Here is a 27,985-nt window from a genome sequence, read left to right on the forward strand (position 1 = left end):
CACTCTGTATCTTTTGATTGGAGAATTTAGTCCATTTACACTTAATTATTGATAGGTATGTACTTATTGCCATATTGTTAATAGTTTTCTGCTGTTTTGTAGTTCCTCTGTTCCCTTCTACTTCTCTTGCTCTCTCCCTTTGTGGTTTGATGACTTTTCTAGTGGTATACTTAGTTTCCTTTTGTCATTTTGTGTATTATCTACTATAGGTTTTTACTTTGTGGTTACCATGAGGCTTGCATATAACTTATAACAGTCTATTTTAAGTTGATAACAATTATTTAATTTTTTTGGCTGCGTTGGGTCTTCGTTGCTGTGCGCGGGCTTCCTCTAGTTGCGGTGAGTGGGGGCTACTCTTTGTTGTGGTGCGTGGGCTTCTCATTGCGGTGGCTTCTCTTGTTGTGGAGCATGGACTCTAGGCGTGTGGGCTTCAGTAGCTGTGGCATGTGGGCTCAGTAGTTGTGGCTGATAGGCTCTAGAGTGCAGGCTCAGTAGTTGTGGTGCATGGGCTTAGTTGCTCTGTGGCATGTGGGATCTTCCCAGACCAGGGCTTGAACCCATGTCCCTGCATTGGCAGGGGGATTCTTAACCACTGTGCCACCAGGGAAGTCCCTAGTTTTATAAGTCTTAATCCACCACCTTTACTATATATTTATCTTTACCAGTGAGATTTATACTTTCATTTTTAAAAAAAAAAGATTTATTTATTTATTTTTGGCGTGTCAGGTCTTAGTTATGGCATGCAGGATCTTTGTTGAGGCATGTGGGATCTTTGATTGTGGTGTGCGGGCTTCTCTCTAGTTGTGGCATGTGGGTTTTCTCTCTCTAGTTGTGGCGTGCAGGCTCCAGGGCACGTGGGCTCTGTAGTTCTGGTGCTCAGGTTCCAGAGTGTGTAGGCTCTATAGTTTGCAGTACGCAGGCTCTCTGTTTGGGTGCGTGAGCTCAGAAGTTGCAGCACACGTGGGCTTAGTTGCCCTGCAGCATGTGGGTCTTAGTTCCCTGACCAGAGAACCTGCATCCCCAGCATTGGAAGGTGAATTCTTTACCACTGGACTACCAGGGAAGTCCCCATATGTTTTCTTGTTACTAATTAACACCCCTTTTATTTTTTCAGTTTAAGGAAGTCCCTTTAATATTTTTACAAGGCTGGTTTAGTGGTGTGGTGGTGAACTCCTTTAGCCTTTATCTGGGAAACTTTCTCTCTCCTTCAATTATAAATGATAACTTCAGGTAGAGTATTCTTGGTTGGAAATTTTTTTTTATGTTGGCCAGATTGAATATATCATACCACTCCCTTCTGGGGTAATAGTCTTATGGGGGTTCCCTTGTATGTAACAAGTTTTTTCTCTTGCTACTTTAAGATTCTCTCCCTTTAACTTTTGGCATTTTAATTATAATGTGTCTTGGTATGGGTCTCTTTGGATTGATCTTGTTTGGAACTCTCTGGGCTTCCTGTATCTGTATGTCCGTTTCCTTCCCCAGGTTAGGGGTGTTTTCAGCCATTATTTCTTCAAATAAGTCTTCTTTTCCTTTCTGTCTCTGTCTCTTTTTTTTCCTCTAGGACTCCTTTAATGTGAATGTTAGTCTGCTTGATGTTGTCCCATAAATCCCTTAAGCAGTCTTCACTTTTTTTTCCATTCTTTTCTTTTTTTGCTGCTCTGATTGGGTGAGTTCCTCTGCCCTGTGTTCGAGTTCACTGATCCTCTCTTTTCCTTCATCTAGTCTGCCGTAGAACCCCTTTAGTGTATTTTTCAGTTCACTTACGGTATTCTTCAGTTCTTTGATTTATGTTTGGTACTTTCTTATATTTTCTCTTTGTTGAAGTTCTCATCGTGTTCCTCCATTCTTTCCTGAGTTCAGCAAGCATCTTTATGACCATTATTTTGAACTCTTTATCAGGTGAGTTACTTTTCTCTGTTTCATTAAGATTTTTTCCCCTGAGGTTTTATCTTGTTCTTTCATTTGGAATATATTCCTCTGTTTCTTCATTTTGCTTGACTCTCCGTGTTGGTTTCTACCCATTAGATGCAACAGCCACTTCTCCCAGTCTTGAAGGGTTGGCCTTGTGTAGAAGATGAACTTTATCATTCAGTCGTGTCTCAGCTCATGTTGTCACAAACCTCTGTGCTTGTCCAAGCAGCCTATTTTTTATATATATATATATATATGTATATATACATATACATATATATATACACTTTTTTTTTTTTTTTTGCGGTATGCGGACCTCTCACTGTTGTGGCCTCTCCCGTTGTGAAGCACAGGCTCTGGACGCACAGGCCCAGCGGCCATGGCTCATGGGCCTAGCTGCTCCGCGGCATGTGGGATCTTCCCGGACCGGGGCACGAACCCGTGTCCCCTGCATCGGCAGGCGGACTCCCAACCACTGCGCCACCAGGGAAGCCCCCTATTATATTTTTAATAGTTCCTGGTAACTGAGTGTGTGCCAAGAGCAGTCAGTGCCCCAAGGGGAGGATCTCAGTCAGCACCTAGATTCAAGCTGATTGGAAACCAGACCTTCAGGCAGCAGCTTTTAAAAAATGCAAATATGTACACTCCTGTGGGACCACAAACCTAAGCCCTGCTGGTCACCAGAGCCAGGCAGTCTGGCTGGGCAGGAGTCACAAAATTTGGGGCTCCAAATGAGTGTATAAGCTCCTTTCTGAGATACTGGTGAGCTGTAGTGAGGTGGAGGGAGAGTGCCAAGATGGTGTCCACTGGCCTCCATTCCCTAAGAGCCCCTAAGCTCCAGGACAAGCAAATAGGCCTCTTTGTTAGAAAGACTGGAGGTGTGTTTAAGTCTGCTGTCTGTGCAGTACTCTGGGAGTGGTAGTCTACAAAGAGCTGTCTCTTGATTGTTACAGCTCCATGGGACCCAGGATCACAAGCTTCCCTAACCTCTAGAGCCAGGAGATCAGGGGGTATCTGGATGGTAGCCACAGAAAGTGTGTCACCAGCTGTGAAAACCAGGGCAGCAGATGTGTGTAGAAGCTCCCCTCTGGGAGCTACTGGCACTCTGGATCATGGCAGAGGGAGAGCACAAAGATGGCACCCACTGCTGGAGCAAGGCAGAGGGGTGGTATGAAGACGGTACCTGCTGATAAAGTAAAAAAGAAAGATGGCTCCCTCCAGCTTTAGCAAGGCAGAAGGAGAGCAGGAAGGAGGCACCCACCAGCCTCCATCCTTAGAGAATATCCCAACAGGACCTTGCCCCTCAGACCAGTGCTTTAAAATTAGTAAATGAGTCTCTTTCACATAACGAATGGGTGCTTTTCAATGGGCTGCTTCTGCACTTGACCCTGGGGCAGGTGAGTCTGCATGTGAGCCCTTTAAGAGCCGTTTTCAGTTTTCATGGTCCTGTGGGTCTCATGGGTGTGAGCCAAGTTGGTCTTCAAATCCAGGTATTTGAAGGGCTCATCTCTCAGGTGCTGGTCTTAAAAGTTGGGGTGCCTGATGTGGGGTATGAACCTGTACGCCTTGGGGAGAAGTTCCGGGTTTGCGTTCCCTTCTGACTGTGCTGCCGTGCCTGGGGTGGGGTTTATGGTGAGAGTGCCTCTCAGCCTTTCCTGTCTGCTTCCGTGTGAGTTCTCTCTCGTTTGTCTGATGTGAAGGGGCCATTCGGTTTTCAGATTTTTTTCCACAGGAAATTGTTCCATGTATAGCTGTAGATTCAGTGTGTCCCTGGGAGAAGGTGAGTTCAGGATCTTCCTACGTCACTATCTTGAACAATAACCAGGTGTTTTTTCTAATAATACTATACAGAATTAACTTAATATTTGCTGACTATAAAAACAAATCACTGAAAACATGCATTCATATTGTTTTATTAATTTTTGATATAGGAGTTTATACAAGAAATAGAAACTTTCGACTGTATAAATCATCAAAAATAGGAAAGTATGTGCCTTTGGAGGTTGCTGAAGATAACAAATTTTATCCTGTACAATCGGAGAATATTTCCAAAGAAAATCAATATTTCCTCTCTTCTTTGGTCAGCAATGTCAGGTATACAGGACCAGAATTAAATCATTGTGTGTTCATGAATATTTATTAAGCAGTGAACGGTACTGTATATTACTAAAATGTGAATTGTATAAATTTTTTATATCTTGAGTAAAAGAAAGTCATTTCTTAAAATTCTACGTTAACTGTTCTTTTTTGTCCAGTAAATAATAATAGTAAAAGTTCTTTTTAACCATTTTTCTCTTTATATCCTTTTATGATTATATTTGATATATTTTCCAGTTTTTAAAAATGATTCTATAAAAATGAAAAATGACTTGTATTGCATTTGGAAATGTAATTACTGTTAACATTTAATTTTCTTTTTATATATGCACATACAGAAATAAAATTTACATAGCTCCTTCATTTAAAACATATTTCTTGAGATCATTATTTATATTGTTATGTCACCTGTTTTATCCACTCAACATTATGTCATGAATATTTGTCAAGTTAATAATTACCAACAGTAAATTGTAAATAAAATTGTTGATGTCTGTATAATTTTCCATTATACTGATATACTCTATTGTCAGTTCTGTTACTGAACATTTAAATTCCCATGTTTTGGTCATTTTTAAAAAGTGTGAAAGACATCTTTCAACAGAAGTATATGCCTTTATTCCCCTTCACTCTGGGCTGGCAATTTTTGTTAGTGTAGGACATGTGGTTAAAGGTCAGGCTGAATTGCCTCGCTGAATTAACTTGTTCTGATTCTTCTCCTTTTTGCCTTTCTTACATATAAGTTTAAAGAGAAATTCCATAGAGACAAATTTTAATAAAAATACTTAAAATACACTGCCATAGGGCAAGTTGTGTCCAAATGTTGATTTGATAGCAGTTAGGAGGGTGGGAAGATGTGTTGTTTTTCTCTATATATTTATGGACTATTTGAGTTTTCATAACAAATCTTAGAAGTAACATCAAAGTCTTAGTTTCCTTACCTTTAAAATGGAAATAATATTAACATCTATTTCATGGAGTCGTGAGGATTAAATAAGAGCTGTATGTATGTGCTTACAACAGTGCCTGGCACATGGTCTCTGCTCAATAAATGTTAATTATTCGTCATATCTGAGATTCTAGAGGTAGCATGGTCCTAAAAATTACATGATTCTTGCTCCCCACTGTTGCTGGCACCAGAATAAGGTCATATTCTGTCATGTATGGGAAAAGCAACACAGTTAGTCTCTAATAACAGCCTGAAGTACAGGTAATCTCCTGATTACCAAATCTCATTTCTTTTGTAGTTTCAATGTTAAGTTTACAGAAGTGGAGAGTTCTTCTACTGAGTAGAGTTATCTTAATTGTCATTTGTGTATCCAACTAAATATCAGGTATTTTTCTTCCTGAAATAAAGGCTAAATTCTTTATGAATGTATTTTTGCTTTCAGTTAATTTTAATCTATTTTCCCTTTGATTTCATCCCTCTCTTTTTCTTCTTATTATCCAGACTTTGTTAACATAAATTTCAAAGGCTCTGTATGTTTGGGGAATAGTTCATTCTGCAGCTTCAGCAGTCCTAGTGTCTTCTGATTTACTCTGTAGTAGAGGAAAGCATCAGTTTCAAATGATCGCCAAACTATTTTTTTGTATGGGTTGGATTGGTGCTTTTGTAGGCAAATGTGGCATAAATATCCTAGAACAGTTATCTCTTGAACAAAGGATTTTATTATGAAACTATTTGAAATTGTGTCCTTTTGGTAGTCACGTCTCTTTAATTCTAATATATATTGTTACTTTTTGTTGTACATATTTTCTTCTTCAGATTCTCAGATACTTTACGAATTCTGACATGTGATATATCTCAAAATAAACAACGAGTTGAGAATTTTAACCATACCAGTACTTCAGGTAATTTTAAGAAAACAATTTCCTATGAAAATTTAAGGATGCAAAATTTATTTTGCTTATAAATCTTAAATCTTAAGTATTCATATGTACTGATCCTTCAGAACAACTGGGTTTCTATCCAAAATGGAAAAAGTATAAAAATTGATGTATTTTAAAGCTTCTTTACTAATTTTCATTTTATGGTATTTTGGGGAAAAATATGAAAATGTAGATTGTTTATATAAAAAGCACATGTTAAAATGAAAAAACAAAGTTATCTTCACCCCTCTGTCCACAATCAGAGATGGGTAACCACTGTTAATAACTGCCTATTTAACCCAGCAGAGCTTTTCCTATATTTCCTGTATATGGAGAGCTTCTGCATTCTTTTTTTTTTTTTTCTGCGGTATGCGGGCCTCTCACTGTTGTGGCCTCTCCCGTTGTGGAGCACAGGCTCCGGACTCGCAGGCTCAGCAGCCATGGCTCACGGGCCCAGCCGCTCCGTGGCATGTGGGATCTTCCCGGACCAGGGCATGAACTCGTGTCCCCTGCATCGGCAGGTGGACTCTCAACCACTGCGCCACCAGGGAAGCCCTGCATTCTTTTAATGGCCATATAATTTTTCACAAAATCTATGTGTTCTTCATTCCTGTACTGAAGAAAATATAGATCTTTTTCTAAGATATATATAAACTCTCCAGTAAATATTTTTATACACATATTTTGGTCTATCATTATTTATAGTAGTGAAACTGAAAATTTAAATGTACAACAAAATGGGATTGGTTACATACTGTAAAATACTCTGTAGTCATTTGATTTAAATTTATAAAGCCTATATAATATGAAAAATGCCCATTTATGACGTTAAGACTCAAAATTATATGTGAGGTATGATCACAGGTTTATTTTAAAAATATGGATAACATTTTCTTATGTTTATTTTCCTCTGGTTGTTTAACAGTTATTTCTAGACATTCCTCTCATTTCTGCTGTAATATATTTTCTAAAATTTCTTAAATTATGTGTACTATTTTTGTAAGTGAAATTGGGCTTTATTTTAAGAAGAGTATTCTGTCTTTAAATTTAAGTAAGATTTTAAGTAAATTATTTTTAATTATTCCATTAGAGTCTTAGAAAATATAATGAATGTCAGTGCTCTACAGCTAAAGAGCACTGGAGAACACACCTGTGGTAAGCTGAGTTTATTACTGGTCACCACGGTGGAGAATGCACACCATAGGAAACTGAGGGCATCTCAGTAAAAGGGTGTTAGAAAGGACTTATAGGATTCAGGCTTGAGTTAGATGCTTTTGAAGTCTCCAAGGAAGTGTGTTTGTTTTGAATTGGGTGCTGTCGGTGACAATTTTATGATTAAATATCTTGATAAATCTTATCTAGAAGGAAGGCCGACTACAGAGAGACTAAAGCTACAATTGGCAAAGGAGGAGCAGCTACTTACATTAGACAAGATAGGTGGGCGCTTGGTCATTTTTGTGGTTTGGAAAATGTTCATGTTTTGTCTGTGTTCACACATGATTACAGAGTGGTGTTCATTTATGTCTTGAATCATCATGGCCACAGAGTGACCTTATCTGATGTTGAAGTTCTGTGAAATAGTTTATGATTAATAGGAGAACACCAGGGCTGAGCTGTGAGTCCCCAGCCAGCTTGTAGCAACACCAAGGCCTCAATGATAATACTAGGACAGCTCCTGGATGCAAGGGACTGCTTTTCTCTTTATCAGAATGAAGCAAGCAACTGAAGTGATACTAAATGCTTTTTATGCAGATTAGCTAAAATTTAATTGAGAGGTCTGAATTTTACCTGCTTCCTTGTAAGAATCCATGACTGACTAAAAGACAAATTGCAGAGAAGGCCAAAAAAACCCAAAACGAACTGGCAGGGGCAGGTTGCAAAACCCCTGGTTGTACTAAACAACTTAAAATTTAACTCCTCATGTTTTAGCCGTTATGATTTATAATTAATTTTTCTTTTTGTTGCAGTAGAAACCATTGAAGGTTTTCAGTGTTCACCTTACCCTGAAATTGATCAATTTGTTCTCTTGTTGGTGAATAAAAATGGCATTAAAGGAGGTAAACAGTCTTATTCTTAATTAACTGTTATAAGATACAATAATAATATCTTTAGAAACATTATTTGTGGTTCAGGAATTCGGCGCTGGAACTACTTTTTCCCAGAAGAATTATTGGTTTATGATATTTGTAAATACCGCTGGTGTGAAAACATTGGAAGAGCCCACAAGAGTAATAATATCATGTAAGTAATATTGTTTGAGTTCTGTGTGTTTAACCAGTATTATATTTTAAATGTTTATAATTTTTAAAGATGAGAATATAAAAGTGATTTTGTTATAATAGATTTAGTTGTAATTCAATGTATATTTGGTTTGTGTTTATTTTTTTTTAGGAGTTTATTTATTTTTGCTGTGTTGGGTCTTCGTCTCTGTGTGACGGCTTTCTCTAGTTGTGGCAAGCGGGGGCCACTCTTCATCGCGGTGTGCAGGCCTCTCACTATCGCAGCCTCTCGTTGCAGAGCACAGGCTCCAGATGTGCAGGCTCAGTAGTTGTGGCTCATGGCCTAGTTGCTCTGCAGCATATGGGATCCTCCCAGACCATGGCTCGAACCCGTGTCCCCTGCATTAGCAGGCAGATTCCCAACCACTGCGCCACCAGGGAAGCCCTGGTTTGTGTTTTTTAATATTTGAGTTTCTTATTACCTTGCCTCTAGCACATATCTTTATTTGTACTTTATTTGGTAAAATAATCCCTTAAATAGTAAAATTTTGAGGAAACTAAAGTAGAATTAAGTGTGGCTAGAAAGAAATGAGAGGTAGTAGCCATTGGCCCTTGACACCTATGGAGTCTAAATCAAAAGTGAGCAAATTTGGACCAGAAGGAAACTACTCCGTCAGTGTTTAAGAATTGGATTTAAGGTTATGTTAACATGTTCAAGACAAAGAATGGTATAGAAGGGAACTGGTATTTATTGGGTGCTTGCTGTATATGCCAGGCCCTGTTTTTAAGAGTTTTCTTTTAAATGCCCCTGGCAAAAGGAGAGGAAGTAAAGGAAGAAGTAAAACCATAAGAATTTTAAATCATATAAGGAAATATTTAGAATAGGGATAAAATAGAAACCCAGTAGTTATCATTTATGATGTGAGAAATTTTGTTGTTTTAATACATAATGTCAAAGCTCAGACTTTGATATATCAAGCTTTTATAGCACATGGGCTAGATGTGAGAAAATGATCATGAAGCTTTTGTTACAAAGCCGGAAAACATCTTAGATATTATTATTCAGTGCTATACTATATATGTAGATTAATTCAGTAAAGAAAAAAAACTTTAAAAACTATATGCTCAGTGCAGAAAGCTATAACAGAAAAACACAAAAGAAAAGACCACCCATAGTCCCAGAACCAGTAATATCTATGGTTAAGATTTTGGTGTATCTTTCTAGTCTTTTTTCTATGCATGAAAGTTTGCCAGAAAATCATTATCATACAATGATCATCTTTTAACTTCTTGAGATACTCAGGTTGCTATATGTTTCTTTCTGAAGAATTACCACGTTGTATTATGTATCCACAGAATATTCTTTCTCTTAACTGTGAGATACATCATGTATGTAAAAGTGTGTATATAATGTATTGATATATGTACATTTTAAGAACTAATACTAAAATGATAACTTGCCATATCTGTCACTCACCATAAGAAACAAAATTTATCCAAACCTCAGAAGTACCTTGTGGGCCCAGCCCCAGTTTGTTTAGAGATTATAGCTATTATCCTGGATTTTGTGTTAATCTTTCCCTTGCTTCTCTTTATGGTTTTTCCATATATATTTGTATCTCCAAACAGTGTATTATTTCATTTTACATTTTTTTGAATCTTAGGTAAATTGCATCCTTTGACTTGCTTTTTTGGTCAACATTGTATTTGTGAGGTTCATTCATACTGTACTGCAGCATGTAGCTGTTGCTTATTCTTGTTTTCATCATTGTATATGATGTCATTATATAAATATACCAGGTCATCTATTGTCCTACTATGGACATTTGGCTTGCTGCTATAAACAGTGAAGCTACAAATAGTCTTGTATATATCACTTAGTGCACATATGCAAGTTTTTCAAAATATTTCTAAAACTAGAACTGCTGTGTCATAGAATATGCACATATTTAATTTTATTAGATAATAAATTATTTTTCCAAATGGTCACGCTACTTTACACTCACACCAGCAGTGTTTTCAGATTTTGTACTGATCCATATTCTTACCAAAACTTTATTATTGTTAGATTTAAAAAATTTGTTTTGCTAATCTGGTGAGTTTAAAATGGTATTGTGGTTTTCATCTGAATTTCCCTGATTACTAATAAATTTGAGGATTGGATTGTCAAACCTCACTCATACGAATCAGAGATCTTACCCAATGATAAGCTTTACTAGTAGCTTTAAAGATATAAGGAAGCAAAGGCACAGGTGAAGCAGAGTGAGGCCTGGGACATCTGGAACGGTGACCCGGCTCCTTCCTGCACTGGATGCTTTTCTCTAACTCAGGTTGAAAGCTGAGGCAGAAGTGAGCAGTCACTGTACACAGCAGGCAGCTTTGAGGTTATGAAACATCTGTGTTTTATATTCATAGTTACATAGCATGTGTGACATGTCCAGGGAGCCATGCCTCATAAATCCAGACTCTAGGTTTGTTTACCATATGCAGAAACATCCTGCGAAGAACATTCTACGTAGATAAGGACTCTCAACTTAGCAAATTGCCATTGGTCCCCAGACTTTCTCAGTTATGTTGCCCTTAGTATTGTAATAATTTTTTCACATTGCTCCAAGGACAAAAGAAATACCTAACAGTTTGTTTATTAATCAGTTTCAAGGAACTTAGTATTTGTCCTAATAATTTAGTAGCTCTTTGAAAAATAATGTTTATCAATTGAAAGAAAATATTTGTATTTCATTTTTTAAAATTGAGGTATAATTGACATTAGCTTCAGGTGTACAACATGATTGCAAAATGATCTCCACAGTAAGTCTAGTTAAATAGTTAACATCCATCACCATGGATAGATGCAGTTACAATTTTGTTTTTTTTGTGATGAGAACTTAAGATTTACTCTTAACAGTTTCCAAATATGTAATACAGTAGTATTAACTATAGTCACCATGTGTACATTATATCCCAATGACTGACTGATTTATACCTGGAAGTTGGACCTTCTGAACCTCCTTAAATGTAATTATTAATGGGATGTGTGTCCTTTTGAGCATTGCATGAACTCTTAAACCTTGGAATTAGGCTGGATACTGCCACCCGCACTGTCACATCTCATTCCACATTTATGGTACTTTTCGTCACAGCCACCACCAAAAAACCCAGCTCTACAAAGATAGGACATCACTGAAAGGAATGAAGAAAGGTGATATATTGAAGCTATGAATTACAAGCAAGTAGTTTGCGGGGTGCTTGACAGATGTAGTATCACCGTTTCCCTAGAAAGATAAATATCCTACGTCACTCTGGGGCACTTTGGTGTAGTTTGGGAACTGTAGCATTAGTCTGTTTATTAGGAAGTCTATTGGAATGTTTATGGGGCCATTAGACTGGGTTGCCAGCATTTTTCTCTCCTTGGTAAATGTCCCAACACCACATAGACTGTTAACAATTCTGTTTCCTTACTAGTTAAATTAAAAAAAATTTTTAGTGGTTATAGGATTGTTTAGGTTTTCTGTAACTTTAAGTTTGCTTGGTTTGGTTTATTCTTATCTAGTACTTTGTCTCTTCTACCAAAATTTTCAGCATTACTGGAAAAAGTTCACAATAGTACATTTTTAGTATATTTTGCATTTGTAGTTATATCTCAGTTTCTAATAACATTTATGTCTTTACCTCTTTTTGTTTAATCTTGAAAGAATTTTATTAGTCTTCACATTTTGTCCTTGTTGATTTTTCTAAATTTTTGCTCTTTATTACTTCCTGCCTTTTACTTTATTAAGGTTTATTTTGTTACTTCTGTAAGTTGTGTTTAGCCATTTTTTTGTAAATAAGCTTTTAGAATTCTAAATTTCTTTCTAAAGATCACTTTGGCTCTGTTTCACATATTTTATTTTTTATTTATTTTGGGGGGGGTTGCCCACCACGCATCTTGTGGGATCGTAGTTCCCTGACCAGGGATTGAACCTGGGCCCTCGGCAGTGACAGCCTGGAATCCTAACCACTGGACTGCCAGGGAATTCCCCTCACATATTTTAATATGTAATTTCAGTTCCATTCAGTTCTAAGCATATTCTAATTTCCATCATGGTTTTTCCTTGAGTCATTTGGTTATTAAGAAAAATGTTTTAGGGCTTCCCTGGTGGCGCAGTGGTTGAGAGTGTGCCTGCCGATGCAGGGGACAAGGGTTCGTGACCCAGTCCTGGAGGATCCCACATGCTGCGGAGCGGCTGGGCCCGTGAGCCATGGCTGCTGAGCCTGTGCGTCCCGTCTGTGCTCCGCAACAGGAGAGGCCACAACAGTGAGAGGCCTGCATACTGAAAAAAAAAAAAACTTTAAATTTCTGAGTTTTAGTTAGCTATCTTTTTGTTGCTTATTTCTAAATAATTTGCTTTGTGGTCAGAGAATGTGTTGTGTGAATGAATACTTTTAAATTTGATGATTCATGTTGTACCTAGCATAGTCAATTTTTATAATTGTTTTAAATTCTCAAATTTTTGATATCCTGAGTTTTGGGGAGTTGTTTGGTATCAATTACCAAAAGAATAGTTTTTAAAAAATCTTTATTTATGGTTGAAGATTTGTTTACCCTTGAAATGGTCAGTTTTGCTCACATATTTCGAGACTCTCTTATTTGGTGGATAGAAGTTGGGAATGGTATATTCCTCGGAGGAACTTTTGTCAGTATGTAATTTTTGCCCTGAAGTTCATTTTGTGTGATACTTTTGGCAACCATGGTTTGCCAAGTTAATGTCTATTTTCATCCTTTTACTTTTTAACTTTTCTCCATCTCTAAGTCTTAGGCATATCTCTTGTAAATGGCATGTAGCTGAATTTTGTTTTCTATCAAGTCTAGATAGTAAATAATTTTTTCTTCTTTTTTTAATGTAAAGGATTTTGGTTGACCTGAAAAATGAAGTTTGGTATCAAAAATGTCATGACCCTATATGTAAAGCAGAAAACTTCAAATCTGACTGTGAGTTACTAATTTTTACATTTACCACAAAGTAAAAATTAGATATTTATATAATAGTTCTACTGTTTTTCTGATTCAGGTTTCCCATTACCTGCTGAAGTGCGTCTCCTGTTTCTTCTCAAAGAGGTAAGTGCAGTTTTTAGTTTCCTTCTCATTACTAACTAGTTCTTGGTATAATGGTAAATGAGCTAATGGTGTCCAGGTGTGTCCAGATACTGTTTAAACACCCTGTTCTGTACCTTGTTTTCACTTAGGAATATGTTGTAGTGATTGTCTCATCTCAGCACGAACCTCATTTTTTCCTACTGCTACATAAGAAATTAATGTAGCTAGCTAGCTATTTAAACAGTTTCAGACATTTAATAAATTTCTCATTTTTTGCTTTACAAAGTATAACAAAATATAGTTTCTTTAAACTCTAAGAAGAATTTCTAGAAGTAGAACTGTGTCAAAGGATATAGATTGCCAAACCAATATTTCTTTTTAAAACTTTTATTTACCCAAGTAATTCACATTCATTATACACAAACATTAGAAAATACATAAAGCACAAAAGGAAAAAAGTATCGTCATTTATAATTTGACCATGCAGATAACTGATGTAAATGTTGTGGTCTGTATCTTCCAGAATTTGTTATCTGTGTACCCTCATGTTTTTTTAGTCATAGTATACATACTATATAGTATACGTACTATATTGTAGGCTTTTTTTCCTACTTAAACTATCACAGATATTTTCCATACATATTACCAATTGCTCTCCAAAAACGACAGGAAATTAGATTTCAGTTTATGGGAGTACCTATTACCCTACACTTGCCAACATTGCTTGTTTTTGCCTTTTGATCTTTACCAACCTGGTAGGCATAAAGTGGTATTTCAGGTGTTTTAATTTACACTTACTAATGCAGTTTAACTTTCATCAGATTTACTATGTGTTTCTATTATGGACTGCCTGTAACTGCCCTCTACTTTTATATGGGGTCTTATTAATATTTTACAAGAACTTTTCATTAAGTATTCTTTTGTCATGTTATTTTCTAGACTTTTTTAGTGTTTTTTTCCCCACATCAATCAGCCTTTTTGTTTATAGTGTTATGGTTAGAATGAAAGTTACCTGCTACAAGCTGAATTAGTGCTTGAGTTTACAGTCTAGATAATTGACTGGTACCTATTAAATTTGATTTTAAAAAGTCTCCTGAAATTCATACTGAAATGGTAGAAATCTCATTCTTGATCTGTAGGAGCTGGATATAAAATAGCTGATAGCCAGATTCTCTGGTGAACTAAAGAGATAACCAAAAAGATTTTTTAAATTGTGCCTCTAAGAAGAATCTTTTATCCTTGTTCATTTTGAGTGTTATTTTGATGCATGTTTGTGGTTTCTGATTTTTTTTCCTGCCTATCCAGTAATACCTCAGAAATGCCAAGTTGAAAGTATTTTTGGTGTACAGTATTACCACTGCTTGGATTTATCTCTTTATTTAAAATAAGAAACCTGTCACTTAGTTTTAACAGTTAATACTTTGTCATTTCTGCTTGTCATTTCTTGCTTCATCTGGTTTTAAAAGAAGTTCCAACCTACAAAAATGTTGCAGCAGAACAAGGAACCCTCCTGTATGCCCTTCCTCTAGACTTGTTAAGCATTTGGCCACACGCATTTCAGGCTGCGATAACAGAGTACCTGAGACTGAGTGACTTAAAAACAAATCAAGGTGCTGGCAGACTCAAGTCAGCTTCCTGGGTCATTGAGAGCTGTCTTCTCACTGTGTCCTTCCCTGGTAGAAGGGATCACAGAGCACTCTGTGGTCTTTTATAAGGGGGCACTAATCCCATTCATGAGGGTTCTGCCCTCATGATCTAATTACCTGCCAAAGACCTCACCTCCTAATACCATCATATTGTACCTCCTAATACCATCACATTGAGGGTTAGGATTTTAACCTCATGAATTTGGGGATGGGGGTACATAAACATTCAGTTCATAACAAATCTCTTCAGAATAAGTTGCAGACATCAAAATCCTTCTTATTCTCCAGCTACATACTTAAGAGATAAAGAACATTCTTACATACCTATAGTGAAATTATTAAATTCAGGAAATTTCATGTTGATACATTATTTAATATACAAATCCACACTCGTACTTCGACAGTTGTCTCAAAACTGTTCTTCATAACTTTTTTCAATCCATGTTAATTTTTAAAATACTTTAAAGATAGAGAAATATGTTAAGATAGCAGATACATTTTAAAAACCAGTTTGCCTTCAGCTAGACTATCCACTTTTTAAAAAAATCAGTCTTACCTTTGCTGTAGCCCCATCTGTGTACACTGAAAAGAATGTACCACAGGAACTGCAGGCATTTCTAAATTTGGAGTTTCAAGAGTGTGCCACAAAGGCAGCAACAGTGAGCCCATCCCCATGGTGACTGTATTGGAGACAATATCATCCAGTGTTTTCAATTTTTTTTTTTTTTTTTTTTTTTTTTTTTTTTTTTTTTTGCGGTATGTGGGCCTCTCACTGTTGTGGCCTCTCCCGTTGCGGAGCACAGGCTCCGGACGCGCAGGCTCAGCGGCCATGGCTCGCGGGCCCAGCCGCTCCGCGGCATGTGGGATCTTCCCGGACCGGGGCACGAACCCGTGTCCCCTGCATCGGCAGGCGGACTCTCAACCACTGCGCCACCAGGGAAGCCCTAGTGTTTTCAATTTAATATCTGTTGAACTGAATACTTTAATTCAGTAGAGACCGACTATATGGTGAAATCATACATTCTGTCTGAATAAGCAGTATTTTCTTCCTACTCTATTCTCCCTCCACTTTGGAACTAAAGGAAGAGGAGTTTACAACAGATGAAACAAGGGACAATGAAACCAAGAATCCTCATGAACCATCCTCTAGTGCATCGTCAAAAGGTACATTTTCTGATGCTGACTGGGATAATGGCATTGATGATGCTTATATTTTGGAGGCTACAGAAGATGCTGAATTGGCAGAAGCTGCAGAGAACAGTCTTCTTGGTTATAATGGAATCGATGAAATTCCTGATGAACTAATTATAGAAGTATTATAAGAGTAGCTAATTATGGACACTTAAATAACTAGGCGGTAATCTGCTTGAAAACATTTAGTAACAAACTAGTAACTTACAAAGCCTGTTGTATCAGCTAAGTTTTATTACTTTGCTTCCAAATCTTATTTATTGAAGTAAACCAGTTTTATTGAAAATTAGCTCCAGTGTGCTTCAATTCAGTATGAGTCTCCTTATTTGATTAACCAGTTATTAGTCTTTGTTCGTATCAGCTTAATTTTGCATGTTTATTTTTACAGTAAAACTTTTTTATGTCTAGGGCTGATTAGGTGTCAACATTTTAAAACATTTTGAAACTTATTACTTGACATTAACCAGAAAAATTAACTATGGCCTCTAAAACTCTATACCTAACCATTTAATTTTAATGACAAAGTAATATTAAATTCTGGTGACAAGACCATACAACCAGCCTGAACAAATAGACAAGTTTACTTTTTTAAAATGTACCTGGGAATGTTGCTATAACATAACAATAGAAATATTCAATTCAAATTAATAGTAATAAAGTTTGGGTTTTTTCCCCCATCTCCTTTGTGGAAAAATACATACAGTTTCAGGAGGTAACAGGCAGTAGCATGAGACTTATCTTTTACATGTGCACACTTTAGTAGACTGGTCTCATTTCTGGTCGAGGAGCTTCTCTAATTGATAGTTGATATTTTGCAGATGGTTTTCAGCTCCCAAAAGGGGTCTTGCTTTGAATAGCAGAGCTGGAAGGCTGGATGAGTCATACTGTTGAGGGAAAATATTCAGAATAACAAATATCAAAAACTTTTAGAACCCTATCCGTTTTACGTAACTCAATGTTATGACCAAATGCCAATATTAATAGAGGTTTCTCTGAATCACTTTTCCTCTCATTTTTTGGATAAAATTGGTTTTAATTCATTGCCTTAGGACAATTGATAAGTAAGGTTGCAAGGGAACTGCTCTGCAAAGCTTGAGCTAATCATCCCGGGAGAGAAATTGGCTCAAAGAACTGTGGCATCTGAATTATTTAAAACGAAGTCATCCCTGGGACAGGGTATGACCTGGTTTGGGCAAGTCAGCTAGAGCTCTGTGGGGTCGGCTTGATCTCATGCTATTTTAAACACAGGAGACCATATGGAAGATTTACTTTTACTATAAGAACTATAAGAACTGATGGAACAGCAGGTCCCTAAAATTCATCATCTGGAAAAATTACTTACTGGGAAGATCAGTAAAGTGTCTTAAAAGTTGCCAATCCAAACTGTCCTTAATGATTAAAGACAAAATTAAATACAAACCCAATGTAAAATAGAAAACAAAGCTCAACTCATGATTTTGAAATAATTAACAAAGCCAAATATCACGGTGCAACTTGTACCTAAGGGTGAGTGACTAACATCACCCGACAGCTGTATCATACTTACGATAGTTTGTTGCTTATGTTTTCAAGGTGATTTTCTTGGAAGTGAAATTAAGCAGAAAAGCTGTCAGACTAGACTACCACCCAATAATAATGGAGTTTTTTCTAGAATATCACTTACCATATTACTAGGCAATTCAGTTTAACAAGTATTTGAGAGCCTAATGTGTTCAAGCTACCATGGGGCACCTCCTCTCAGGGAGGGTGGGCAAGGGGAAGAACTAACATTTGGTGCTAGATTCTTAGTTTAGGAGAAGAGGTAAGACATATACCCCAGTATCTACACTCTGAAAGCATAACGCACAGCAGCTGCTACAACGGAAGTCCAGAACGCCTGAAGGCTTGCATAGAACAAGATGTTAGTAAGATGTATTCCAAACAAGGCAGTCACTAAGTCTCAGTTCTCATCAAAGTTATAATGTTCAAATTCAACCAATGTCATTGTTAATTTCTTCTACTAACCAAAATCCCCAACTCCAAATAAGCTTTAGACCAACCAGTTGGTACTGTCAAAAAAAATTAAAAACATTCTATTTCCAGATCTCTAATATCCTGAATATAAACAAATCTTTATTCTCCTGAGCCTAACTTTTAGATCAGTATCAAAACTTTGAAGTTGAATTTGGAAGTGAAAAATAAGATGTATGTATACATTATATTTGTATATCATAATTTTATATAAAATATACAAATTTTTCCTATAATTTAAATATTTCTATTAATCTGAGTTGGTTATCATAACAGTAGCAAAGTCTGCAGCAAAAATCAGAACCAATTACAAAGTTTACTAAAACTGAACCAAGCAAGAAACAGGAAATACGAACAGACCAATTACTAGTTACCGAAATTGAATCAGTAATTTAAAATGCCCCAACAACCAAAAGTCCAGGACCAGATGGCTTCACAGGTGAATTTTACCAAACATTTAGAGATGAGTTAATACCTATCCTTCTTGAAACTATTTGCAGAGGAAGGAATACTTCCGAACTCATTCTGTGAGGCCACCATCACCCTGATACCAAAACCAGAGATATCTCAAAAAAGTACATGCCAGTATCACTGATGGACACAGATGCAAAAATCCTCAATAAAATCTAGCAAACCAAATCCAACAATACATTATTCAAAAAATCACACACCAAGATCAAGTGGGGCTCATTTCAGGGATATAAGGATTTTTCAATATCTACAAATTAATGTGATATACCTCACTAACAAACTGAAGAATAAAAATATCATCTCAGTAGATGCAGAAGAGCTTTTGATAAAATTCAACATCCATTTATGATAAAAACTCTCCAGAAAGTGGACACAGAGGGAACTTGCCTCAACATAATAGAGGCCATATATGACAAACCCAAATCTAACGCCATACTCAATGGTGAAAAGCTGAAAGCATTCTCTCTAAGATCAAGAACAAGACAAGGATGCCCACTCTTGCCACTTCTATTTAGAAGTCCTAGTTACAGCAATCAAAGAAAAAAGAAAAGGAATCCAAACTGGAACAGAAGTAAAACGGTCACTGTTTGCAAATGACACACTATACATAGAAAATCCTAAAGATGCTACCAGGAAACTACTAGAGCTCATCAATGAATTTGGTAAAGTTGCAGGATACAAAATTAATATACAGAGATCTGTTGTATTTCTATACACTATGAAATATAAAGAGAAATTAAGGAAAAAATCCCATTTATCATCACATCAGGAATAAAATACCTAGGAATAAACTTACCTAAGGAGACAAAAGACCTGTACTCTGAAAACTCTGAAAACTAAGATGCTGATAAAAGAAACTGAAGAGGACACAGATGGAAAGATATACCCGGTTCTATACCGCATACTATAAAACTCTTTATTAGTGTAGTATTTATAGAGGAAAACGTAGGCAGAACACTCTTCGACATAAATTGCAGTGACATCTTTTTGAATCCACCTCCTAGAATAATGAAAACTTAAAAAATAAACAAATGGGATGTAATTAAACTGAAAAGGTTTTACACAACAAAGGAAATCCTGAACAAAACGAAAAGACAACCCACAGAATGGGAGAAAATATTTGCAAACAAAGCAACCAACAAGGTATTAATTTCCAAAATATACAAACAGCTCATGCAGCTCAATATCAAAAAAACAACCCAATCAAAAAATGGGCCGAAGATCTAAATAGACATTTCTCCAAAGAAGACATACAGATATGGTCAAAAAGCACATGCAAAGATACTCAACATTGCTAATTACAGAAATGCAAATTAAAACTACAATGAGGTGTCCCCTCACACCGGTCAGAATGCATCATCAAATAGTCTACAAACAACAAATGCTGGAGAGAGTGTGGACAAAAGGGAACCTTCCTACATGGTTGGTGGGAATGTAAATTGGTACAGCCACTATGGAGAACAGTACGGAGGTTCCTTCAAAAACTAAAAATAGAACTACCAAGTTATCCAGCAATTTCACTCCTGGGCATGTATCTGAAGAAAACCATAGGGCTTCCCTGGTCGCACAGTGGTTAAGAATCGCCTGCCAATGCAGGGGATACAGGTTCAAGCCCTGGGATCCCACATGCTGCAGAGCAACTAAGCCGGTGCGCCACAACTACTGAAGCCCGCACGCCTAGAGCCAGTGCTCCGCAGCAAGAGAAGCCACAGCAGTGAGAAGCCGGCTCACCGCAACTAGAGAAAGCCCGCGTGCAGCAGTGAAGACCCAGTGCAGCCAAAAATTAATTAATTTTTAAAAAACACCATAATTTGAAAAGGTACCCCAGTGTTCACTGCAGCACTATTTACAATAGCCAAGACATGGAAGCAACCTAAATGTCCATCCACAGAGGAATGGATAAAGATGTGGTATATATATACAAAGGAATATTACTCAGCCATAAAAAAGAATGAAATAATGCCATTTGCAGCAACGTGGATGGACCCAGAGATTATCATACTAAGCGAAGTAAGTCAGACAGAGAAAGACAAATGTCATATAAATATATCACTTACATGTGGAATCTAGAAAAGTTATACAAATGAACTTATTAACAAAACAGACTCACAGACTTCAAAAACAAACTTACGGTTACGAAAGGGGAAAGATGCGGTGGGAAGGGATAAATTAGGAGTTTGGGATTAACATACACATACTACTATATATAAAATAAACAACAAGGACCTACTATATAGCACAGGGAACTATATTCAATATTTTGTAATAACAGAAAAGAATATGAAAAAGATTCTTATATACATATATGTATATAACTGAATCACTTTGCTGTACACCTGAATCACTGTAAATCAACTATACTTCAATAAAAAAATTTACATTTTTCCCTACTACATGCCTTTTTAATATTTCTCAACTTGTAAAATTACACCTACTGTTTATAATGGGATAATGCCTAGTTTTTCAGATACAAAAGATACTAAAGTATGGGGTGAACAAAGAACAAGAGGTTGGTCTTTATAACATGTATGAGTGGTCTTACGTTGATGACAATTACAGTAATAAAGCATAGCTGTTCACTTGAGATTTGTACACAGAGGATACACTTCCCTTAAAGAAATTCAGTTCTCTGAAGCTTAAGTATAACATCTTAGTAAAATCAACGTTTCTGGATTTTTCTTTACTCCTCTGGCCTTGATTAATTAGCTAAAGAAGGTGGTGATAACAAATTTTCACCAGTTTATAGTGATGCTTTTTGGGTAGACACCAACACCAACGCTGCCTCTTCATAGCTCTTGTACTGTAGCATGCAAATGCCCTGTATCTTCTGAAGCATAGTGAAAAGTGAAAACTGAAGTTACCGTTTCCTTTACATTTGGTTCTTCCTCTTGAATATCTGAATAAGCTTGATGAAGCTGTTTTAAATTAGACAAGAAATACGCTGCACTCCTAAGGGAAGCTTTTCTCTCCTTAAGTTCATCATACTTTATTTGTAGTTGGTTCAGCTCTGGTTCCAACCTAAAACAAAAAAAATTTTTCCTGAAAATAAATGACATAAAGTGCAACAACAGCCTAATAGGTAGATGAGATGGAGTATGTCAGGGTGCTGAGTGAAGCTTTTTAAGCAGGGAAGAAGGTGGCCTAGGTGGTCCAAGGTATCTTTGGCTCTGAAATTACAAACGTGAACGACTCTGGACTCAACACACAAAAAAGACTCTTGAGACATGATGCACAACGAGTGCTCAGCACTGAAGCCCACAGACGAGTATGCCTGTTATGTCCTAAAATTCATCGAGTCATTTTTAAAGTCTTGGGAACTACTGAATTAAAACATATACTTGGGTAAAGATTTTAGTGCCCCAGGCGGAAGTAGACAGGCACTGCAGTTTAACAGTAAAAGTATGGACAAAAAGCCTTCCCTCTGCCCCTTCCTCTTGCTGAAATTTTGTCCATTTCCAAGGTCTAATAAAACCAGTGGAAAAACTCTCAGTGCCTGGATGAAATGTGTGACCTTGGGCAACCCGCTTTCTCTCTCTCAGTAGATTATTAGTTTCTTAAACTATAAAATAAAAAGGTATAATTTGGATTTTGTGGACCAATTTATAAAAGGATGGGGAGAGGCTACCATCTTTTATTCTCACAAATGAAGATATAAAAAAAAATATGCTCTGATATCATTTTACAAAAGAAAAGTCTTCATAACAGTTCTGTACACTGAACAGGTGCTGCATTCTGGAAAACTCACTGTGCCATCTGGGTCGTGGGCAGGAGTGCTCGATTTGGAGCCAGTCGGCAGACACCAGACTGTGGCTCCCTCACTTCCTAGGCGGGTGGCTGAGGGTCAGTTACTGCCTTGTGCCTTAGGTCTTTCACATGTAAAGTTACAATAATGACATACATTTTTCTCTTTCTGCGCCTTCTCAAAATACTATACTTCTCAACTTTTAAAATTCTATCTAGAAAAGGAACAGTAGATCTCAAAGACAGATGAGTCTTCTGTAGTTGTCTTATATGGCCAAATAACCTACCACACAGGGTTACAGCGATGAGTTAGTATGTAAAGCATTTGAAGGACAGTGCCCAACACACACAGCTAACACCTTAAAAAGCTTCCTCTCGTTATCTTTCTTATTTTGGCCTGGGCCAATGAAAGCTTTAGCATGGGCCAGCAGCACCTGTCCATACACTAGATTTGGAAACCAAAGGCCTAGACAACCAATTTTTCCCACTTCTAAACATCTGTGGCCATCTCATCTTTAAAACTTAGTACTTAATTATAGGTTGTCTTTTCTGATAAGACCACTTTTTCAAGCTATTTTAAACTCCTTAAGAGCAGAGAGCATATCTGATATGCTTATTCTTCTACTGCTTTACTACCAACCCTCCAGCTCACACAGCAGCCCTGTCTGTATGGAAGACCACCAAAAAATACTAGTTGGTTGACCAGCTGATGGATTGTGCTCCAGTCTTCCTAACCAGACCATGGAGACAGCCCTGGTGGAAACTGTCCTGGCCCATCACTTGGGAATGGACTCACATGAGTGCCATGCCAAGCTATACCTTTCAACAAGATTGACAAAAACTGTTAACACTTAATACAAAACTTACTGTATCCCAGTCTCCGTGAGGCACTTTCTGTATATTTATTCATTTAAACCTCACAACACCCTGTGAGGTATAGTTATCATTGTGCTCATCTACGAATGAGGGAACTGAGGCATTGAGAGGTTAAGTAACCTGCCCAAGGTTGCACAGCCAGTAAGTGGCAGAGCCTACATTCAAAGCCAGGCAGTCTGGTTCTAGAGAGAGTCTGTGCATGCACTAACTCTCTAATTTGGCTGCCTCTCGGGCCAGAACTGAGAGCTCTCATGGGGGGACGGGCCTCTGCTGAATTCCCCTCCGCTCACAGCTTCTCCACTTGGCAGCAAAGCCTGCCTTCACTGAGCTTCCAAGCTCAGAGAAGCCTGGGGTTTAAACGCAGCACAGCAGCAAGTTTTACAACAAAGCCTCGCATGGCATATCGTGATTCAATCCTTCTTGTAGGTTCTCAAAGAGGATTTTGATATTATCTTACCGAAGCAGTTCATCCTGGACTTCAATCAAACGTTGCCTTTTCTTTTCGATATCTGAGATCATCTAAGTAACACAACAGTTAAATTAATTTTGTAAATATTGAGCACTGCCTTGTACACTGTATTGGAAATATAGTGGGAAACAAGACAAACCCCATTCTTACCATCATGGAACTTTGGTCTAATAGGGAAGCTAGATATTACATACAAACAGGATGTAATTACAACTTGTGATACATACTATGAACGGAAAGAACAGGGGTATCCACTTGAGGACAACTTTAAAGAGGAACTGGGGTCAGATCTTTACCACCCTGTGAGCTATAAAGGAAGGAGTCTCCATTTTATCTAGGACACTAGAAAAATATTGAAGCAGGGGAGTGTCATGACAGTTTGTATTTTAAAAAGGACATTTCAATATAATACGCTGTATTATCTCAACTATCACTTTTAGTGACTACCTCATATTCCACTGCTGGACATTCAGACTACTCCTGCTTGCTTATAAGAAATGCAGAATTGACCAACAGGAGACTAAAACTGAAAAACAACAAAGGCTTATAATCACCAGAAGGAAAATGTATACATTTCAAATCCATTTCTGTTGTAAGTGTAGAGGGGGAGCTGTGCTTCTACACGTAGGTTCATGCAAGTTTGGAGCTAGAACATGGGATGTCAAGTGGTCCAACTATAAACAGACGGGCAAGGAGGGCCTCGTGTTTCCTTGCAAACCTAGTGGCACACAGTGCATTGAAGGGGCAGAACCAGGACAAGAAACCAGGCTGCCCTTTTACCTGAGACGTAAGACAGTTCTTTAGTCTAAACGGTTTTTGACATACACAGCAGTGATAAATGTACATTATGTACTACTTATCCACGTAAGTGGCCATAAATGTACATTATGTACTACTTATCCACGTAAGTGGCCATTTTGGGCTTGAGAGCCATTTTTAGGCTAATGAGGATCCCCAGTCCCTCAGCTTGCAGGATACTCATCTGATCAGTCACCAGATCAACCAAAGAAGAGCCTGACTAAAAAGATAAAAGATCTTATACAAACCCTCAAGGTCGTAAAACCCAGAGTCAGGTCTTGTCTTAACTCTACATATGTGCACGTTCTACAGGACTGTGTTTCTAATCACATAAGTGAGTTACCTTAGTGTTCTTCCTTTTCAGAGTTTTCAACATCTGGACTTCTTTAAGCTACACAAAACAAAAAATAAATACTCGCCTGCATTTTCCACAGTTAACTGTTTATCAGTTTACGATACAACCACATCTAGTTTAAAAACAGCATGTGAAATGCGTATAGTTCCAATGAGTTCTTTACCACGTTGCCAGCAAATGCAAGCTTTTCTAAGATAACAGTATGCTGCTCAGGATTAGTAAAAAATATCTAGACCAACAGATTTATGTCAGTGAACTTACCATTTTGATGAGTTCTTCTTTCAAATTAGAATGAAATTTGTTGATGGCTTCCTTACAAATTCTAGAGTCTGTTTTTTGTCTATAGCAGAATAAAGAAAGTTAAACTTAGGTATTACATAAAGGATTTTGAAAGGTGTGTTGCATTTGTTTAGCACACCCATAGACACACACACAGTTTGGTATGTGCCCTTTTGAATATCTAAGATGGCATGGTCAGCTTGCAGCCCTTTCTCAGATTTAAAAAAATACTGGAAACATCTCAACAAACAGAAGAAAAAGAACAGGAAATATTTCCCCCAAACCCTCATGTATGTAGTCAGCACTCCCTGACACTGGCCACATCCGCAGGTGACACTAAGCCATGTAGAAAGCAATGTTTTCAGCCAATCCCTGTCTTTTTCTGCTGCCTGATCCAGTGACCAGCAGACTTTAGCCCCTTCCTTCCTCCCTCCCTGCTATAACTGGAGAAATAATTGTATAACACATCTGGACTAACCAATGAGTAAGTAGCCAGAAGCCAGCCATTCAGTTCTGCAAAAACTATAAAGCTGACCCAAAACTGGCTCAGGTCCCTGTCATCAGGGACAAAAGAGCCCAGTCTCCCATCTGGCTCACTCTGGCTGGACACAGACCCACAGTGACTGTGCAGGAGCAGTGCACACACTGCCAGGGCGGCAGCCAGCCCTACTCTGCCTCGGCACAGTGCGCCACTATGAACTGTGCTTTTAATCGAAAATAAATCTCTTGTGTGACAGTTTATCTTACAGTTATTTTTTTCTTGGGGCAAATCCATGAGGAAAAGTCACGCAGCATAAGGGGGCTAAACCCATGGCCTAATTCTTCAGAAGCTAAGCATAACATTAGAGAAGGCCTACACATCTGAATACAGATTTTTGAAGAAGTTTTCATTAAAAAAAATGGAGTATTTCTAGTGATATCAGAAGACGGTGGAATAGGAAACCCCACAGGGAAACCAAACCTACGGCCCGAAAAGCCTTTGTGAGAACTCCAGAAACCAGTTGAGAAGTTGCAGTACCCTGGCAAGTTCAAAGTCAAGAACCCATGTTGAAACAGGTAAGAGAAGCCATTTCACATCAACTGTGATAGCCCTTCTCCCAGAATTAAAGTCTCTAAGTATTATAAACATGATGGGTTTTGGGGTGGGGTAAGGGTGAGAAGACTAAGACATGAGAGCTTGCCAAAATTCTAACCTTATTGGTGGGGAGTTGTAAATTCTATTTTTTTTAAAAAAATGTTATACAGGATTTAAAAACATCAAAAAGTAAAAAAAAATTTTTTTAAAAACAGTGGATCAGTACATTCTTCTAAATATATGGATAATTAAAATAAATGTAAATGGACTAAAGCCAACAGGTGGAATTCAAAGGTGGACACTGGATTTAAAAAAGATTTTATAAGAAATAATAGTTTAAGGTGAGACAAAGGTTGGAAATAAAAGTTAAAAGAATATAAAATCTGGCAAATATTAGCAAAAGAAATCTAGTGACATATCAGTATCAGATAAAATAGATTTTAAGACAAAAAGCATTTTTAGGAATGGAAGGGGTCACTACATAAGGATAAAATGTTCAATCTAAAAGAGCAATTTTAGGGCTTCCCTGGTGGCGCAGTGGTTAAGAATCCGCCTGCCAATGCAGGGGACACGGGTTTGAGCCCTGGTCCAGGAAGATCCCACATGCCACGGAGCAACTAAGCCCGTGCACCACAACTACTGAGCCTGCGCTCTATAGCCCGCGAGCCACAACTACTGAGCCCATGTGCCACAACTACTGAAGCCTGCGTGCCTAGAGCCCACGCACCGCAACGAAGAGTAGCCCCCACTCGCCGCAACCAGAGGAAGCCCACACGCAGCAACAAAGACCCAATACAGCCAAAAATAAAATAATAAATAAAAGAGCAATTTTAAACATGATGTCTTAATAAAATAATCTCTCTATATAAATAGCATAAATTGATAGAAGTACCAGGAAAAACTGAGTTATACTGATTCTACATAGATACAATAATTAGAGATTCTACACAGAACCACTAATTAGAGCTTTCCCACAGATTATGTGCCAGGCCATAAAGGAAGCCTCAATATTTCAAAAATAGGTATCACCAGCCCATGAAATTTGACTGTAACTATTTAAGATGGAAGGTTAATACAAAAATATAAATTAAAAAGTCACATATTTGGACATACAAAAACATACTACTTAATAACTCACAGGCTTAAAGAAAAAAATCATAATGGAAGTTTAAAAATATGCAAAACAGTGATAATGAAAATTCTACATACCAGAAGCTGTGGAGTGAGTAGAAGTGCTATTTCCAGGGAAATTTATTAGGTACATATATCACAATATCAAAAGACTTACTTATACTCTAGGAGGATGTTCTCAAATGCAGACAAAACGACATCTAACTCCATGATGTCACTGGTTTTCTTTTCTTTTAAACACCAAATAGGTACACAGTCGGAAGTATCTACAACATTAGGATAAGTCAAGTTAATATACTAATTATCAACAGTTTAGCTCTAGGTCCAGGGTTCTAAAAGCCTACAACAAAAGTAGTTCCACCAAATTGCTAAAAATAGCGAGAACTTTTGAAGCAGCACATGGGAGGAGACATGCTCACTTCTTCCTCTCCCAGTCAGTCTCACAAACCCCTGTCTGTACCTCACCCTCTAACTGCCATCTGCTCGGTTCTTCCATTTCTGCTGAAGCAGCCTAAAGCACTGCTGCCTTTTCATTACCTTGCTGCGTCTTTACTTAACAGTCTGCTCTTATCTAACACTACTCGTGATTGAGATCTTTGCTAACTGTATTTTCATAGTTTTAATCTACCCGATAGGCCACTTCTAGGACACATAAAGGTTACTGAGTCTATTGATTCAGATAGCTGTAGGAATATAATAAGAGATTAACTAAACTATGGTACATTTGTGAACAAAATATTATACATTCATTAAAATGGTATTGTAGAATATTT

General features: G+C 37.4%; 2 protein-coding genes across 15 annotated transcripts in view; one reads left to right on the forward strand and one right to left on the reverse strand.

Annotated features, from left to right (window-relative positions):
• The window catches only part of PRIMPOL (primase and DNA directed polymerase), a 40,384-nt gene extending 23,789 nt beyond the window's left edge, over positions 1–16,595 (forward strand). For 6 of the 12 annotated variants that reach the window (XM_032618188.1, XM_032618187.1, XM_032618195.1 and 3 more), the window contains 8 exons: positions 3,843–4,005; positions 5,774–5,859; positions 7,240–7,314; positions 7,845–7,934; positions 8,010–8,118; positions 12,983–13,065; positions 13,145–13,191; positions 15,899–16,595. In XM_032618188.1, coding sequence (XP_032474079.1) covers positions 3,843–4,005; positions 5,774–5,859; positions 7,240–7,314; positions 7,845–7,934; positions 8,010–8,118; positions 12,983–13,065; positions 13,145–13,191; positions 15,899–16,138 — 893 coding nt within the window. In that variant the 3' untranslated portion in view covers positions 16,139–16,595. The remainder of the gene's footprint in view (positions 1–3,842; positions 4,006–5,773; positions 5,860–7,239; positions 7,315–7,844; positions 7,935–8,009; positions 8,119–12,982; positions 13,066–13,144; positions 13,192–15,898) is intronic. The other 6 variants (XM_032618197.1, XM_032618194.1, XM_032618193.1 and 3 more) reach the window with 4 other exon arrangements.
• A 146-nt stretch (positions 16,596–16,741) lies between these two features.
• Positions 16,742–27,985, reverse strand: part of CENPU (centromere protein U) — a 31,693-nt gene continuing 20,449 nt past the window's right edge. For 2 of the 3 annotated variants that reach the window (XM_032618203.1, XM_032618200.1), the window contains exons 8-13: positions 27,370–27,478; positions 24,989–25,067; positions 24,716–24,763; positions 23,563–23,624; positions 21,350–21,506; positions 16,742–16,891 (exon numbers count right to left, since the gene is read on the reverse strand). In XM_032618203.1, coding sequence (XP_032474094.1) covers positions 16,778–16,891; positions 21,350–21,506; positions 23,563–23,624; positions 24,716–24,763; positions 24,989–25,067; positions 27,370–27,478 — 569 coding nt within the window. In that variant the 3' untranslated portion in view covers positions 16,742–16,777. The remainder of the gene's footprint in view (positions 16,892–21,349; positions 21,507–23,562; positions 23,625–24,715; positions 24,764–24,988; positions 25,068–27,369; positions 27,479–27,985) is intronic. The other variant, XM_032618202.1, reaches the window with a different exon arrangement.

The sequence above is a fragment of the Phocoena sinus genome, chromosome 21 (genome assembly GCF_008692025.1).
Source record: "Phocoena sinus isolate mPhoSin1 chromosome 21, mPhoSin1.pri, whole genome shotgun sequence".
In the NCBI taxonomy this organism is placed as follows: Eukaryota; Metazoa; Chordata; class Mammalia; order Artiodactyla; family Phocoenidae; genus Phocoena; species Phocoena sinus.